We start from the raw sequence: 19,193 nt of genomic DNA on the forward strand, positions 1-19,193 counted from the left end.
GTACAACAATAAACTGTGAAAACTTCCAAGGGGCGCATACTTTTTAAAGGTACTGTATAACAAGAAAGAAAAAAGACAAACGTCTTCTAATATACCTGAATACGCGGATGTTATATGTCGCCCGTCCGAAGCAAAACACCACACTGAGATGCTTGAGAGGTGTAGCACGGCGCTACATGGTCTTCCATATACTGTAATACTACTTTTTGAAGTTAAAGAGCGGCGGATGAATTTGTTCGCGGGTGGCGGGTATTCAAGCTCAGGCCGTGTTGCCTGGCGCCCTCTAGAGGCGGCTTCGCAACGCGTTGCTAATGAATGTCGCTCCAGCCCAGTTTGCAAGCTACTGAAGTAAGGAAGCCTCTGTGTTTGGGAGATACTCTGTTCAGACTTTAAGCAAGTAAAACAAGGAACCCTCTTCGTCTGGCACAAATATAAGACTGCCAATGATGTTTGATTTTTATTTTTTGTCCAAAAGATATGATTATTCCGGCAGTTCCATATTCAGAGGGCTGTGAACGAATCCGTCCATGAGAATAAGGAGTGACGGAGAAGGACAACGCGAGGCCGGGGATTCACACTTTTTGCAGGCCGCTGTGTAAAACGGCGTGCTTATAGGTGAGCCAAGTTTATAAATGTAAAATTCGTGACGATAATATGTCGCTAATATGATAATGTGAAAGTTGTTGGACGTTTATGTACTGAATGCGAGTACGAAGGAAACTGGGCAAACAATAAAACGCAAAGGAAGGGAGGCGTTAAAACGCAGTGAAAGCCAAGCCGCACGCAAAGTTAAAGGCCGTCCGAGACATCTCGTTTTTACGAAGGAGCCCACCAAAGAAGTGCCCCTGTCTCTCTAGCTTCGAGTGTTATTATTTTTAAATCATTTTATGGGCGGGCAGAAAGATTATGCGGGGTTTCTACAAGAACAGATCGGCTGCAGATGCACTTTTCGTTTCTCCGTATGCTGAGGTTCAAATAAGTGCCGTAGAAATCGGCAAGCGGTCGGCTCGCAGCTTCATGTGCCGCACAAGCAGGCGTTCCATTAGCCGCTGTACCTGTCATCTTACTGCCCTTCTCGGAGGGGAATTAGACGGTGACGGCTGTTACTGCATCTCGCTTTTAAGAAACCTAAAGTTCCTCGGGTTATGTACTTGTTCTCTGCACGTCTTCCAGATGATGTCCTTTTGACGCTCGGATTTGAACCCCTTCAGGATGCGCAGAGCACAAGGACATTCGCACTTGCCCGTCTTCCGAGACACCAATGAGGTATGCAAAATATAACTGAGAAGATGTGTTAACGTATGCTACATATTCTTACCTTCAAATTGTTTGACGAGTAAAACCAGATTTATTGGCTTGATGTAGAAACGTGTCACTTGCTTCAATCCCAGATTTTGTAGCGCCCTCGCAGTAAAACAGGCAGACAACGGATCGAAAGCATACATTAAATGCAACAGACCCAAAAAATAAAACCCTCAAAAATCACAGGCAGGGCAGATATGATTGAACAGTTTTGCAGGTGTCAGCATGAATATGGCTACTCCGGCCACCAGGGTAAAAACGGACTCTGCATCTCTTGCTGCCCATGCAAGTGGCTGTGAAGGATTTCTGAGGTCTTTAGCCATTGGGGTGGTCTCGGGTCTCACTTTTATTGGGGGGATCCACAAATTTGACCAAAAAAGTCACTTAATAACATTCTGGCACACTATAATTCAAAGTCTCACATAAATAATATATATTACAGAATGCTGTTTTGAAGTTGATGTTGTAACCACGCCACATGCCACCCTGCTTGAAAACGGGTAAGCCAAAAAAACACAAGAGAGGAATGGCTGTCTCATTCTCTTTACTACAGCTTTGATTCCAGTCACATTTATGTGATTCAAAACAACAAACTGGTTAAAGCTGCAGGGACAAAGTGGATGAAGAAGAGCAAAGCGACAAGGGGGAAAGATTTGGATTGTCTGATGAGGAAAGAATCCTTGCAGGTAACACAGAAAACGGTTTAAACTTTAATAAGGGGAAAAAGACAGTATCTGTGGCCCATGGCGAAATTAGCACCCTCGTTCAGGCTTAATAATCAAGAAAGCAAGTCCACCGACGGCACGGCTTCTAAAAATCGGATGCTAACCTCTGGTGTCATAACAGCTTTTATCGATTACCAGTAACGGCATACTGTACGATAACGTGCAGTGAATCCACTTGACGTGAGCATTCCTAGTTTTCATAGTCTTTCTCTGTTTAGCATTTGTTTGCTCAGAGGCTGATGCGCTTGCTGCTTCCTGAGCGGCTCTTCTTTTCTCCACCTTAGCGGCCCGCTGCTTCTCTTCTTTCGCCGGCATCTTTACACGTTAAAACTGATTAAGTTAGTTTTTGTGTTGCAATTACTTAGTACGTACTTACAATTACTTTTACAATTACGTACAATTACTAGTACTTAGTTTTCTTTAAATTTTCACTTAAGCTGGCATTTAAGTCTTCAATCTGAGTCTTGAATGATTAGCGAAGCTGGTAGGGAATGAGAACGGCGCTCATACGCATGCGCCGCCCTGCTGCACCCTGCCGAGAGTTGATTCTACAATGAAATAAAATAAAAATAAAAAGAGTAATACAAATCATCACCCTGAAAGCAGATAGGAGACATCACGTAGTAGATGTGTACCAAATTTCAAATCAATAGGTGAAACGGTTTTTGAGCTACAGGTGATTTAAAATCCTGGACAGACAACAAACAGCCACGGTAGCGTATTATAGAAGACGTGTTGTGTGCCAAGCATGCATTACGATAAGGAGAGCCCACTAAGGAGACTGTCCCCCGAGCCCAGTAACCGTGAACTGCCACAGGCCCTTAATAATGCAGTAAACTGAACAGAGTTGTGTTGCAGTAATAGTGCTAAGCTGACCGAGTGCCATCCCAGGGTGGTGTTATGCCGGCGAATACGTGCTTGGCCGTGCACTTAAAGAAACAGATGACCATAGATGGAGACATCCAGGCTGTCCAGATGATGATGACGCGTTGCCTTATCGATAGGTTTGTAGTGTCAACATCGTCCTGTAGTACTTGTATGTCCAACCAACATTTAACCAGTGCTTGAAGTGGGCCAGTACGCAGCAGAATTAATTCCATACTCGCACTTCGCCGTTCTTGCCTTATGAGAGCCGTCAGTTAATGAATACATACCGGCATTTTGCCCAACATTAGCAACCCGGGCGTTTGTATGTTAAAGGGGAGCGCTCCACATTAACCCCGGATCTCGGCATGCCTTTGAACCTCCAAGGATACATTACCCCACAACACCCTTCCCCTTTTCCCTTTAATTATTCATTGCGCACATCGTGAAGTACCAGCACTTGGTTCGTTTTGTTTTTTTTCTTCACTGCTTCAACCACTGAATGCCATAAATCGATACAATGCACCATTTCTGCAAATATTAAAGGTGAGATTGTTGTCCTGGTACCATCAAGTCCTCATGTAAACCTCTTCCCTCTAAGCCATCTCATCATTGTTTGGTGATTAGGCTTATGATGCTGGTGTCACTAGTCAATTTTAATGATGGAGTTTGGGCTGTGAGTCAGAGACTTACCAAGGAGTACAGAAGGGAGTTCTGCGCACTACTCTGTGGAGGGCCTGTGCCAAGGTTCGGTTTAGAGGACATGACACGGCCCGTGTGCACAAGCTGGTCTGTTGGTTAGGAATTCCAAAATCCATTTGCAGAAGGTAGCACTGAGTCCCAAGTTCAGAAGTTTAGTGATCAGCTTTGTCGGTAGAACAATGTTAATGCTGTAAACAGGGCTCTAGTGTAATAGTTTTTATTATAAAGATGTGTCAGGATGGCATGAAGCACAAGGGATACGGCATCCTCTGTGGACCAGCTATAGAGAAATACAAACTGAAGGCAGTGCAGGCTATCTAGAATATTTCATTAAATGTGTCCTGTCACCTGTCTCTCAAAGTGATTCTCAAAAATGGAAGTGTATGGTGTATTGTACTCTTGTCAGTGATTGTTCCTAAATATTCTTATAGCAACACCAACGCGGCACTCTGCCCTTTCATTTTGATGAGAGAGGGAACTATCAAATGTATATCTTTATCCTTGGTGTTACAATTAGCTGTTCAAAGAAAAGCCACTTAAGAAAATCATCAAAAATAGGTCGGTGACTGTCATCCTTAACATGTAAAGACCAACAATTGCATAGGCCCAAATTGATCTTGGGCATCTTGGCTCTTTCTCTGTCTTTTGCAAACCTCAAGTCCACAATCTTGGTGTTATCTTTGACAGTAACCTCTCTTTTGAATAACAAGTTAATTCTGTAGTCAAGAGTTGCTTTTTTCAGCTTCGTCTATTAGGTAAGATCAAGTCTTTATTATCTTCTAGGGATCTTGAGAAAGCTACTCATGCTTTTATCTTTTCTCACCTTGATTACTGCAACAAGCTGTATTATGGGATTAGCAAATCCGTGATATGCAGGTTACAGTTGGTCCAGAATGCTGCCGCTCGCTTTCTGGTTGGGGCAAGAAAGTCTGGTTCTGTTTCTCCAATATTAGCTTCTTTACACTGGCTGCCTGTCAGTTTTTGAATCAATTTTAAAATCTTGTTGCTAGTTTTTAAATCTTTACATGAGCTTGCTCCTGCCTATTTATCTGAATTGTGTGTTTTCCACCAGCCATCTAGAGTGCTTAGATCTTCTGGTCAGTTGTCTCTTGTTGTCCCTCATACCAAGTGTAAAACTAAAGGGGACAGACCGGGCTTTTGCAGCTGCTGCTCCTCACCCGTGGAACTCTTTACCTCATCACATAAAGGAGTCGTCTACACTCACCTAAAGGATTATTAGGAACACCATACTAATGCGGTGTTTGACCCCCTTTCACCTTTAGAACTGCCTTAATTCTACGTGGCATTGATTCAACAAGGTGCTGAAAGCATTCTTTAGAAATGTTGGCCCATATTGATAGGATAGCATCTTGCACTTGATGGAGATTTGTGGGATGCACATCCAGGGCACGAAGCTCCCGTTCCACCACATCGCAAAGATGCTCTATTGGGTTGAGATCTGGTGACTGTGGGGGCCATTTTAGTACAGTGAACTCATTGTCATGTTCAAGAAACCAATTTGAAATGATTCGAGCTTTGTGACATGGTGCATTATCCTGCTGGAAGTAGCCGTCAGAGGATGGGTACATGGTGGTCATAAAGGGATGGACATGGTCAGAAACAATGCTCAGGTAGCCCGTGGCATTTAAACGATGCCCAATTGGCACTAAGGGGCCTAAAGTGTGCCAAGGAAACATCCCCCACACCATTACACCACCACCACCACCAGCCTGCACAGTGGTAACAAGGCATGATGGATCCATGTTCTCATTCTGTTTATGCCAAATTCTGACTCTACCATTTGAATGTCTCAACAGAAATCGAGACTCATCAGACCAGGCAACATTTTTCCAGTCTTCAACTGTCCAATTTTGGTGAGCTCGTGCAAATTGTAGCCTCTTTTTCCTATTTGTAGTGGAGATGAGTGGTACCCGGTGGGGTCTTCTGCTGTTGTAGCCCATCCGCCTCAAGGTTGTGCGTGTTGTGGCTTCACAAATGCTTTGCTGCATACCTCGGTTGTAGCGAGTGGTTATTTCAGTCAAAGTTGCTCTTCTATCAGCTTGAATCAGTCGGCCCATTCTCCTCTGACCTCTAGCATCAACAAGGCATTTTCGCCCACAGGGCTGCCGCATACTAGATGTTTTTCCCTTTTCACACCATTCTTTGTAAACCCTAGAAATGGTTGTGCGTGAAAATCCCAGTAACTGAGCAGATTGTGAAATACTCAGACCGGCCAGTCTGGCACCAACAACCATGCCACGCTCAAAATTGCTTAAATCACCTTTCTTTCCCATTCTGACATTCAGTTTGGAGTTCAGGAGATTGTCTTGACCAGGACCACACCCCCAAATGCATTGAAGCAACTGCCATGTGATTGGTTGATTAGATAATTGCATTAATGAGAAATTGAACAGGTGTTCCTAGTAATCCTTTAGGTGAGTGTACAATTGAACTGTTCAAAACTAGATTAAAGAATCATTTCTATTCACTTGCATTCCGTGACCTTCAGTAATACTGATGGTTTCCTCATTGTGATTATGTCACCTAACTTCTATTTATTATTTATTTTATTTATGTTCTTCTATTTTACAGTATTTCTATTTATGTTAATTGTATGTTTTTTTCTTCCTTTATTGTAAAGCACTTTGGCCACAGCATTCCTATGTTCTTTAAATGTGCTATATAAATAAATTGACATTGACAGTCATCCTCAGATTTTAAGATATGTTTGTCCTTGTGTGAACTCTGGCATCCAACAGTATGGAGAATAGACAGAAGATGAGGCCGACAGCAACATTGAGGTGACCCAGTGACTGAAGGTTGCCATGTACAGTATATACTGTTAAGGGTTGCTTTAATGATAAAATAGTTAATTATGACTTTCATTGGATATAATAGCAGATAATAATTTAGTAAATAGCAATTGCAAGTAGCTTATGGAACCTTCAAAGTGCTCATACAGTGGATGCAGAAGTGTATCTGTGGTGTCCTCCACCTACTTCTTGGCTCTGATTGTCAAGTTTGCAGTGGTCCGGGTAGGCCAGAGTTTTGTTCACTAGCTTTCCCTTAAAAAGTTTTAAAAATAGTTTCATGATCCAGTAATATAAGGCAACCAGTTAGATGCACAGTTTTGGTGAATGGTGTAACACTGGCCAGTTTCCAGAGTTTGGGCATCTGTTGCAATTCCAGAGACAGTAGTAGCAGCAGATTGAATGGAGTTGTTCTGTGCAGTAGCGTCCAGGTTTTCTGTTTAATTAACAGCTTTTTGGTTTTAGCTTGTTGGAGAAAAACGTTGACAACCACTTGAATAAGAAAGTGCTGACTCCTAGCTCCAGTCCTTAGTTTAGCCTTTTTCTCCATAATCTCACATGTAAAATCCTTTGTTTCAAACCTTTAGTATAATTCACTGAATTTCCGAGGCAGGTGGTAATCCATACTCATCCCTAGAAGTTCCACTCTGTTATTGTTTTCTTGTGAACGCCCGTCATCATTGTATACCAGTTCAAAATGAATCCAAGTTGCCAGTTAGCTAGTCCTGGTCTTGTTACATCAGCTTTTCAGCCTTGTTAAACTTTATCCATTTTTTCTGTATAACTCTCTCTGTTCTGCTACTATTCATTGCTATTCTTATTTATCTGTTCCTGTAAATCTTCAATCAGTCATGATTTGTCCTTCAAAGGTAGCTTGACAGATCATACTTTGAAATTATGCCATCCTTGTACAATGAGAAGTATTACTCCTAATGGCTGTCAGTTCATTGATATCCACACACAACCGTTTAAAAGACATTCCAGTGAGTGCATTTGAAACGGCTTCACCAGCACTCATCTCCACACTTTTCATGCCACATTTTGATTTATTGAATTATTTGTTTTTCTCTCTGAAAGACTTTCATGCATATAGGTGTGAGTATAATCCCAGTGGGAGGTTAGCTCTAGATTTATATACACTATTAATGCTCCCTTAGCATTGGTCAGGATAATATTTTGATGAGTAGGAAGTGTGACATACTGTAAAAAAATTAGCAACAATTTCTTCAGTGAGCACAAATTAAAGTCTCTCAAAATAAAACTTGAATTTAAGTTTTTGTAGTACTCTGATGATGTGAGTTGATTGTGTTGCTGAAGCAGCCAGATGTATAATATATACATCTGGAGACAATCGTGTGAATTTTGCTTAAAAGCTGGGTGGGAAAAATAAGACGGTTCACTGAATGTGACATTTCTAAAACAATCCAATGCCTTGTGAAAGTAGATATGGTGATCAGAGGTGCTCTCACAAGCCTGGTCCAATAGACAGCAAGCTTCTGTTTACAATGAACCATCTACAATTAAAAACCTTACTGTAGCATCAGTTTATACATTGGCATTCGACAGCATCAGTAGATGAATGGTGAACGTGAATTATACATTGTCGCAGGTGCTTAGTGTGCTCTCTGTTATTCAGTGTTGCAACAATTGTGTAGGAGTCGATGCAGGATGAAAAGAATTGGCAGCTATATTCATGAAAATATGAAATGCAAAATATGCATTTGAAGTAAACCGTGTGTCACACTCCATTAGAAGTACTTTGCTGTTAAGAGAGCTGATGATGAAGAGCCCTGGAGATGCAGATTTCAGTACTCAAAACACCTGAATCACCAAATCTGCCTAACGACGTCAGTAAAATAAGGAGAAGGCTGCACTGCATCCACTATTCTTCCTGCACATTTTACCTAAATAATAATGTAATACTAGGGGGCTTCGCCTGCCAAGCCCCCGGCCTGCTCTATGTGCCAGCCACTTTGCATCACTGCCATTCGCGTGTGTGGATTTCACTTCCACTTTCACGCCTTATCATTGGGAAGAAACACTACTTTTCTCTGATGGCAACACAAATTAGACCACGGGTGGGCAGATTCAGTCCAGGAGGGCCGCAGTGGTTGCAGGTTTAATTATTTCATTTCACGGCTTGTTTGTGCTTTAACTCTGCTATGTCAGGTAATTCTCATATCCTAGATTTTTTTTTCCTTTCTAAGGATATCATCCAAATGATTTGCAGTCTAAAACAGACAAGTTAATCTCAGTCCTTCACTTTTCTTCCAAGTATTTCATTAAACCCAATAGTGCATGATAAATATACACGGGTGTAAATGGAAACAAGCTAAATGGAGAAATGCTGGTTTCTTTTGTCATTTGCATCTTATTGATAATAAGGAGCAATTAAAAACCAAGACTACAGCTGTTTAAGACTAAAATAAGCAATAAGGGTTCAAAATCTTAACGAGCGAGACAACTAAAGTGAAGCAGAAGTTTTACTTGTGCAATAAGTGCTTCTTATTAAGCAACTGGCTTGGAACAAAAACCTGCAGCCACTGCGGCCCTCCAGGACTGAATCTGCCAACCCCTGAATTAGACGATCTACAAGTCTCTGACTTAAAGTTTAAAGCCAAACAATATCTACATACTTCTGTCATATCACCTATGTCCATATATTCAATCTCTTTTCGGTGTTGTGTTATTTCACCGAGTAATAATTTTTGTTTGTTTGCGCTAATGCGATCTTTGCTATCATTTTTTTTGAGACTTTTGAATTGTAGTACTTTCATTATCTCTAACCTATTCTGCTTGTGTATTGCACCATTTTCTGAACCTCTTTACGACGTTGTACTTTGTCAGCCACTCTATCTCTTATTTCTGGCCCCAGGTGTGGTTAAATCCCTTGGCACAAAGTCTCATCTCGTGGGACATGAAATTATCTCTCTGAAAAAGTCTTGTCTTGTCCCAGGCTAAAAAGTCTCATCTCATCCCAGGATTTTTTTATATAATAGAGAGAAATATAATAATAACTAAAGAAATGTAATATTACTACCTAATTAAAAATGCAAACATGCCATGACAAAATAGCTGCAGTGTTTTAACACATTGTATATCCTTAGATCACAATGCTTATCTGCACTGTGCTTGCTGCTGTTATGTCATATAGTGATGCAATAGTCAAAATGACATAAAGATACCATTGCAGAAGAGGCAATTCTTGTGTGTATGTCTGTCTGTCTTCTGTCACAGCTCTCATTACAACATGAAAATTAATTAAGCCTTAGTTACCTTGTGTTACTGAGCTCCTTATCTAATCTAATTTATCTTTTTATTTTCTCTCCACATCATCTGTTGTTCAGTATCTTTTGCTTTCTCCCTGAAGCCCATGTAGCAGTTTAAAATGCATGGACTGAAGAAATTGGAAGCGGGTGTTTTAGGAAGAAGTCCTGTAGACTTTCCAGCTCAGGATTTTTCCGCTATTTACTACACACTTAAATGGGTTGTCCCCAGGTATGTAGTCTCGTTTGAGAATCTCATCCAGCACCCACTCTTGAGTGACCACTCATGACTGTAATAAAAATTTGGTGAAGGTTCTTTTTGCAAGTTGAGTGCAGCAAGGGTGCCAGCAGTTGGTTATCCTTAATGCTCAATTTTTCTTTGTCTGTTACTGATTTACATCATGGTTTATTTATACAAAGGCAAAACACCACTGTCATACAAGTTGGTGCATCAAACCCATTAATACAGTACAATCCTTCTTAACTGGCCTCACATTAACCGGCCGACGGATTAACCAGCCTGTTAAAATAAAAAAAAATAAAAAAATGTAATCCTGAGTTCTTTATATGTATGCACTTCCTTCTTTCCTAGAAGGTGAGAGGTATTTTGAAACGAGCAAACAACAAAACAGTGTTCAAATTAAAGTGCAGTGTATCGCATGAATTAGTGGAAGTTAAAATCCATTAGTATAAAAACAAGTCCTTTAAAAGCAACACAAACGAGGTTAAAACAATGGATAGAGGCAGTCTCTTAAAATCCAAAGCGCGGTGTCTTATTCTTTCTACCTCGTGGCTCACCTGCTTCTCCCATCGGGCTTCACAACAGGGGAGTCACCCTACCTGCAGGTGCAGCTGCCTTCCACACTGGTCCGGTAGCCCTCCGATCCCCGGCTACGTCGGGCTCCATCTGGACAGAGACTTGAGTTCTTTCCCCAGCGGCCAGGGCGCTCACACTGGTGCTAAACCAGCCCAAAGCCTCCACGACGTCCGCTGCCTTTCGACGGCGTCTTCAATACCGATCACTCCAGCTCCGTGATGGCTCAGCTGGAGCGACCGCTTTCTTTAGCCCCACCGAGTGTCAGCCAAACACTCCTCTGCAGGGGTTCACCTCCCAGCTACCTGTCTTTGCTCCATTGAATCTGCTCTTTCTAGCTCGCTGTCCTGCACCGGCTTTCCTCTACCTGATTTCTTCTCTATTAACCTCCCGTTCTTTCCTGTTCTCCCCCCTAGCCGCCTCGTGCTTCTATTTATCACAGTGATGTGGATCAGATGTGGCAATTAGCAGTTCCCAGGAACAATTACGGATGCGGACGACTCCTCACCTGTGCACTTAAGCTAGCATCACCCACATTATGAATTCCCCGGGAACCGATCAGCCACACATACCATGCCCCCTCGCTAAGCTGCAATTATTTATTTAAAAAGTGGCCTTTTTTACTTGGGCTGTGGACCCGCTACACCACACTGTCCAGTCGTTGCACGAGAAAAGAAATGGTTTCTTCAGGAACATCGAAGAGGTACAGTACATACCTTAGAAATATTTTTCTACATGAAAATAGGTATGCGTCGGATTAATCAGCCAAAATGGCAATAGACCATGGGTCCAGTCCTGAGGTGGCCGGTTAAGAGGGATTGTACTGTAACCATTTCATTATAAATATAAGTTTCAGTCAGCCAGTGTTCTGTAAGTTGCCATAACAGATGCATCTCTGTAATTGGATTGAAGGCACACATGTGCCTGAATGTCATTCAGTTTATTCTGTAAAGACTGAACATTTGCCACAGGAAACATCAATGAGGATGGTAGTGTTCACCTTCACTTTTCTCAGTCTGTTTCAAATACTTCCTTTTTTCTCTTTGTTTTGTGGTCTTTCTGATTACACATTCATTAGGACAAATGAATTAATTAAAAATAGCAGCGTGATATACTAAATAGTTGGGTAGTAGATATAAAATTGAAGCCATTTCTATTAAAACAGGTAATGTCTGCAGTTTGTAGTTTATGTGGGCTGGTTAGGACAGGTGAAAAGAAATGCAAATCATAAGAATAAACAAATCATCTTGAACTTGCTTGCTTGTCTGCAAAACACTTAGAATTAGGACTTGGGCAACAATACTGAAGTGCTAATATATATATATGTTGTGGCACGTGGCTGGGGGCGCCCAGGAGGACCAGAGGAGGGCTTGTGCCTCCTCCAGACCACGAGGGGGTGACCGCCCTGGTTGTGTTATGGGCCACGGGTAGAGGGCTTGAAAGCCCAACCCTGTAGGAGCCCGTGGCCACCGCCAGGGGGCGCCCCAATGCCTTGGGAGCCCTGGACCTCAGCACTTCCGGCTGCACAGCTGGTGCTTTCGCCACACCAGTGGAGGCTCCTCAGGAAGCACCTGGAGCCCATCCGGGGGTGTATAAAAGGGGCCGCCTCCCTCCCTTTGATGGCTGGAGTCGGGTGGAAGAGGACGAAGCTCGGAGGAGAGGAGTGGAGGTGGTCTGAAGACTGTGAAAGGCATTGTGTTGGCCAGGACTTAAAGGGGTGATTGGTGCTGAGGCACTGGGAATGTGCACTGAACTAATATACATATATAGTATATATAGTTTCAGTATCGGTTTAATCTACAGTGATACTTAGCCTAATGTGATGCTGAAATACTTAAAAGCAAAGCTTGCTGTTCTCCAAATAAAGACTGTCACAGTTTGAAAACCCACTACATCTGACTGATATGCACAACGACACTAGTGAGAATGGAGGATTAACAACGATCATGATCTGTAATGCAAGAGAGAAGTGGTGATTTCTGTTGCAACCTGACAAGTCTCACAATCAAAGTTCCAAAGATTAGGAGGTGCTAAGTTGTAATAATGCTGTTCAATTAATTGAAAATGTCTTTGGAATAATGAGTAACCTCGCATCAAAAGATTGTGGGTATATAGTGGATCAAATGGGTTAAGCAGCAGTGAAATGTGTGACAGTAAAGTTATGTGTTCAGTACCCCACTCTACTTCATGCAACAAAGCAGTGTATCTTTTCATTGTCACTTAGAATTTTTTAAAGATTCTCATCTTTGTGAACTGAATGTTAAGCCCATTAGGTGAAGTCTGTAATAAACATTAGCTAACAGTGTTATATACATCTTTTGAGGACTTGTGGAAATTTACCCACTTAAAACGTTAATCCAAGATGCACTAATCTTTCAGCTTGTGAATGGAACTAGCTGACTTTAGTTCTTAATGCGTGATCAACTAGTAGTATTAGAACTTCCCAATTTTATGTAGAAAATGTGAATACTAGCCTTGAATGCATTACAGCATTGTGGCATTTAATTAAAGTACTGCTACAGCTTTTTAAACTGGGCAAGTCTGTCTTGCTCTCCAATGCTTGCTTTCTGCCACACATTACGTAGCTTGAATATGCTGATAATGTATGACAACATCCTGAAAGTGGTCAGCACTATCCCTGCTATGTGAAGAGTCTATAAGAAACCAAAAGTATGAGCATTCATGTTTTTGTAGCAAACTCGTTATATGCAAAGCTCCTTAAAACACATTAACAGCCCTGTCTATTGGTTTCCATTATCAATAGTCTGTAGTTTTTAGGGAAGTCAACAAGCAATACTACTAACTGAAAAAACAAATTGTGCTTAAAGTTGCAAAATCAGTCATTGGTTTCAAGTTGGCCCATTGGTCTTCAATATTAGGGTCTTGTTTGATCTACCCTTTTAAACCAGGACATTCTTATCAATTAATCCAACCTGTTTTTGTCCCTCACTGCATTATCTATTGCTTTTAATAATGGTAAAGAACAAGAAATAGAAAATCCATTGTAGCTGAATGTATCACATCTGCTAAACTGTTACCATCATTTTGATATTAAAGGTTCAATATTATTTTTTGTGCTGTTAACTTGATTTTTGTGTGTGGAATAAAATGTGTAGGCCAAACAGTACTCAAGCTTTACTCTCACATGGTTGTACATCTTGTTGAGCAAATACCAACTCAAGATGCTCTTTTATTTATTGTTTGATTTTGTTTCTCTCTCAGATTCTGAGCAGATATGTCGGACTGCGAGGGATTTCAGTTTGTCAGCCCCTTTGCTTTTGAAGCCATGCAGGAGGTCAATGTGGTGCGACTAGCAGCCCTTAGCGATCCTGAGTTAAGGCTGCTGCTTCCATGTCTGGTCAGAATGGCTCTGTGTGCACCTGCGGACCAGAGCCAGACCTGGGCACAAGATAAGAAACTCATCCTTCGTCTACTGTCAGGAGTAGAGGCCGTCAATTCCATTGTGGCCCTGTTGTCGGTTGATTTTCATGCCTTGGAACAAGATGCCCGAAAGGAACAGCAGCTCAGGTACTGGTATATGTTAGTGAAAATTAGTGCTTTAGTGGGTAGTGGATGTGTAAGCTTATGTAATTATTCATACAATGCATTTTCTGAAGAGTCAGCACACATTTTATTATTTTACTTTGTGATATCTATTTGTCAGAGGAATCTGTGAGCAAAGTGACACACCATCTATGGTCTAGTGACCCACGTCCTGCTTATAGAGGAATCAAAGCATTATGCACATCCAAATATGTTCCTCAGGTAGTTGCGGTCAGGGTGGCTGATGGAATGGTCCTTGAGGATTACACTGCAGTTATGATCCACTGGGCTGGCTACTTTGAGGAGCTGTTTAAAGCTGATTCTCATGCTAGAATGTTGGATGTCTCTGGGTCCACGGTTCTTCAGGCTGATCCTCAAGTTAGCTGTGAACCACCCAGTCTTACTGAGATTGCACAGGTAGTGAACCAGCTTAGGGTAGGGAAAGCTGTGAGGATCTGTGGTATCCGGGATGAACTTCTCCAGGCTGGTGGTAAGGCTGTCCTCCTGGCATTGCAAGCAATCTTTGCTTTCATTTGGGAGATGGGCCTCATCCCAGCTGACTGGCAAACGGGACTGTGGGGCATCTGTTAGTGAAGAAAGATTCACTAATCTTCTTGGAGTCAATGAAGGTTCTGATCAGGGCTGTTGAGAAACTGAGTGAGGAGTCTGAGTGTCTGGGCTTGCAAGTGTCCTGGATAAAAACCAAGATCCAGGCCTTTAATGACCTCTTAGGCACAGCCATCAGCAGTGTGTCTATCTGCAGAGAGGTTGTCTGTCCTTGTTGATAGGTTTACTTACCTTAGCAGTGACATTCATGTCTCTGGTGCTTCTTCCTATGAAGTCAGTAGATGGATTGGGAGCGCATGGGATGTGGTGCTCCCAATATCTATGCAAAAGTGTTAGTCTTTAGAGTCCTGGTGCTTCCCGTTTTGCTATATGGTTGCGAGACATGGATGCTATCCAGTGTCCTGAGATGAAGACTTGACTCCTTTGGTGTACTGCATCTCTACAGAGAATCCTTGGGTACCGTTGGTTTGACTTTGTGTCGAATGAGCGGTTGCTCATGGAGTCCCAAATGAGGCACATACCTGCATTGTGAGTGAGCATCAGTTATGGCACTACGGCCATGTGGAACGCAACAGATATATGGTAATTTCTGGGGAGTGGGGACTGGACTAGGTCTGCCTGGGGGTGTTGCCAACCAAGATCCTGAGGTGTTTCATCGTGTGGTGGGTGCAGCAACGCGCTGTACCAGTACATGCTCCCCAACCTGAACCTGACATATAAGGACTCGGAAGTAATGCAGTGGAGAGTTCTGTTTGATTTGGAGAAGGCTTTTATGGTGTCATTCATGCTGTGTAATTTTCATTGCAAGTAATAATTGTGTATGGCAGGCAGATGAGTTATTTAACACTTCCATTTCTTCTTCTGACATGCTCAAAGTATATTATTTCCTCATTTCTAGACACAAACCTGGTGTTTCCAATGGAGATGGCATCTTGGTCTCTCAACTTCAGCATGGCTTGACTTTGGAATTTGAGCATAGTGATCCACTTCGCAGGCTGAGATTGGTTCTTAGTGAGCTGTTGGCCATTATGAATAAGGTTGGTGTCTCTATAGTCTTGTTCTTTGTAAATCATTTCAGTGAAAACATCCACCAGGACCCTAGACTTTATCTACACTGAATTATGTCATGTTAAGGCATTCAGTGTTTTGAGAAGAACAGGTGGACATATTGGTTTATGTTTAAGAGAAGCTCTAAGGAGATTATGAACGCAGTGTGGAAAATCATTTTTAAGGGTGATGCAGTGGCATTAATAGAAAACAGAACATGTTTAATATAAATAGAACTGTCACTCTTTTACTGGTGTCTGACAGAACTGTGGAAGGTGATGTGTGTTAATGGTTAAGGCAGTGGTGTTTACACCACAAGACTGACCTTGAACAGGTCATAACCCACCTGCACTCAACTAACTTAGTCCTTGTATGTCACCTGGAATAAAGTGTTTGCCAGATATTCAGTAATGCACACATTCATGTTTTCCTCATGTGCACTCAGTCCAGTTCAATGTCACATTGTGGCAGCATTGGGTGCATAGTATGAAACAGCTATGGACCAGATACCAGACCATTGAAAGCCAAGTATATAATTATAATAATAACAATATTCACATTTCAGTCTTTAGCAGTGTCTTGTAAGCCATCTTTTGAGAGGATCAAAGTGAAGTGCTTGGCAATTTAGTGGTTAGTGTTGCATCCGGACAGCTTCAGGAGTCCAGATTTCAGTCCCGGCTCAATTCCTGATTATGTGGAGTTAGCAAATTATTCCATGTCAGTTTGAGTTTTTCATCTAGTTAATCTAGATTTCTCCCACAACCTAAAGATATGCAGATTAGTGTGATCGATGACTTTCGCTAGGGGTAAATATGTGTGTTTGTGCAAGCGCATCCTATCCAGAGTTGCATTCTGCTTTACACCTGAGAAAGTTTTCATCTCCCAGTGATGCTGAATTGGATTAAACATGATCCAGAAATAAAGAAATGAATAATAAAGTGCTTTTATTACTTTCAGTTTAGTTCACCCTGTAAAGACGGGCCTCATACATCTGCCCAGACAGTAGTAGTAGTATGTTGATTTTATACTCCTTTTGGCAGGTGTCTGACTCAAATGGAGAGTTTTTCTTGAAGTCTTCTGAGCTTTTTGAAAGCCCAGTCTACCTTGAAGAAGTAGCAGATGTGCTTTGCATTTTGCAGGCAGGTAAGAGAAAATTAAGACATTAATCTTAATAATTGAGCTTCTGTCCATACTTGACCATATCTGCTTAATGTCTAAAGAATGTTCTGTAAGACAGTTAATCTAGAATTCGCCACTGGTCTTTTACTTCAGTTTGCTTATATGGTGGTGTATGTGTTCTCTGTTGTATCATGAAGTTGAACATTTCTGCTTTAATTTAGAAAACCAGTGCAGAATGCAGATGTCCACTGAAGCTAATCTTCGTTTAGCACACTTTGTATTTCAGTTTATGGTTATGAAGATTTTTGATGAACATTACTTTTATCCTGTCTTTTACCATTTTAAAATGTAATCCTGCCAAAGAGAATACTGTGAAAAATACAATGAATGTATTTTTTGTAACTCACACTGTGGTCTTTTCCTGCTTGGATGCTCTGTGTTGTTTTGTAATTGGAAGTTTGCAGTTCCACTTTGTGTTGCTAGATGGTGCTGTATACAGTAAATCCCTGTGTTGGTAACTTTACAGTATGCTTCTAGAACTCATTGTTGGAGCATGACAGACATTTCATATGAATGTCAGCCAAGCATCCAGTGGCTGAAATGTAATGGAATCCAAAGATAGCTCCATGGTTGTATACCACTGGCCTAGTCATGACTTTAAAGAGAAGTTCTCTTTCTGCACTGAGCATAGGTAGCTCTTGTTGAATGAATTCAGTAAATATCGTGCTTGCCACCACTAGCTGCCTTAAAAGGAATCTGAAATCAAGCTTTACCTCAGTGTTTTGTTTATTTTACTATATGTTACAGTAGCTATCCTATAATGATAATAAATCACTTGTATTTAATTTAGCTGTTAAGGCTATACTTAGAGCCACTTTAAGTCTGGCAGCAGTGGGCAGGGTTGTTGCCTCATTGATCTGGCGTCCTACATCCAGTCGCTGTCCTTGTAAAGTTTCCAGTTCTGCCCTATGTCACCATGTTTTTTTTTTTTTTTTGGGGTAGTCTGGTTTTTATTCCGCCTCCAAAAGGTGTGCATGTTAGATCAATTGGTTGTTCTTTATTACACATGTGGGTTTTTGTGCAAGTGAGCCTGTAATTGCTTGGTATTCTGTCCAGAACTGGCTCCCACCTTGTGCCTGATACATTCGGAGTAAACTCCAGATGTTAGAATGTTATCAAAATTCTAAATTGTGTTAGTACTTCCACTTGTGCAGACACCTGAAAAAAAAAAAATCTATTGTCCTGACATACTGCTGTTTACCCAACCAATAATGCTCACAACAGTTTTTATTTCTTTCAGAGTTACCTTCACTGCTGCCTATTGTGGATGTTGCAGAGGCCTTGCTGCATGTTCGAAATGGAGAGTGGTTCCTTTGCCTTTTAGTGTCAAATGTTCCTGACAGTTTTAATGAAGGTGCATTGCAAAATAAACACAAACATTTTATGGTGAATGCAACTCGGGATGAACATAAATGTAGTTGCCATCCAGCAGTCTAATTGTAGTCCTTCTGTAGTGCTATCCACCTTTATTTTGCCATATACAGTAATTAAAATATAATTACTAAAGATACTCGTGACTGGTTTGTTTTAGGATAAAGTGGATTTTCCTCTTATCAGAGAAATCAACACCTGATTCAGCATTACTAAATTTAAATGTCTTTAGTTTGTAGAGGATTAATCAAAAATGGGGAGCGTCAAGATGAAGAAAGCCCAGGAGGACGGCGGAGGACAGAGGCTTTGCGGCAGCTGTGTCGAATGAACCCTTCACAAGCCCTGAATGTCCGTGCAATGGTGGTAATGTATCTTTTAAGATTATTTAATGAAATGTTTCTAATATGTTGATAACACCTTCAAGGTTTTGAAGAAGCATGTATTATTAGTTTGAAGAAAGTTGTTTTTTTTAATACAGTGTATATATATATATATATATATATATATATATATATATGTATATATATATATATATGTGTATATATATATATATGTGTATATATATATATATATATATATATATATATATATATATATATATATATATATATATATATATATATATATATATATATATATATATATATATATATATATATATATATATATATATATATATATATATATATATATATATATATATATATATATATATATATATATATATATATATATATATATATATATATATATATATATATGTATATATATATATATATATATATATATATATATATATATATATATATGTATATATATATATATATATATATATATATATATATATATATATATATATATATATATATATATATATATGTATATATATATATATATGTGTATATATATGTGTATATATATATATATGTGTATATATATGTGTATATATATATATATATATATATATATATGTGTATATATATATATATATATATGTGTGTAT

General features: G+C 40.4%; 1 protein-coding gene across 1 annotated transcript in view; it reads left to right on the forward strand.

Annotated features, from left to right (window-relative positions):
- Positions 1-297: 297 nt before the first annotated feature.
- The window catches only part of ints2 (integrator complex subunit 2), a 41,084-nt gene continuing 22,188 nt past the window's right edge, over positions 298-19,193 (forward strand). Inside the window, exons 1-6 of the mRNA XM_039757032.1 lie at positions 298-615; positions 13,706-14,011; positions 15,492-15,630; positions 16,681-16,783; positions 18,060-18,173; positions 18,423-18,553. Of these exons, the coding sequence (XP_039612966.1) occupies positions 13,719-14,011; positions 15,492-15,630; positions 16,681-16,783; positions 18,060-18,173; positions 18,423-18,553 (780 nt within the window). The 5' untranslated portion in view covers positions 298-615; positions 13,706-13,718. The remainder of the gene's footprint in view (positions 616-13,705; positions 14,012-15,491; positions 15,631-16,680; positions 16,784-18,059; positions 18,174-18,422; positions 18,554-19,193) is intronic.

Source organism: Polypterus senegalus, chromosome 6 (assembly GCF_016835505.1).
Source record: "Polypterus senegalus isolate Bchr_013 chromosome 6, ASM1683550v1, whole genome shotgun sequence".
In the NCBI taxonomy this organism is placed as follows: Eukaryota; Metazoa; Chordata; class Cladistia; order Polypteriformes; family Polypteridae; genus Polypterus; species Polypterus senegalus.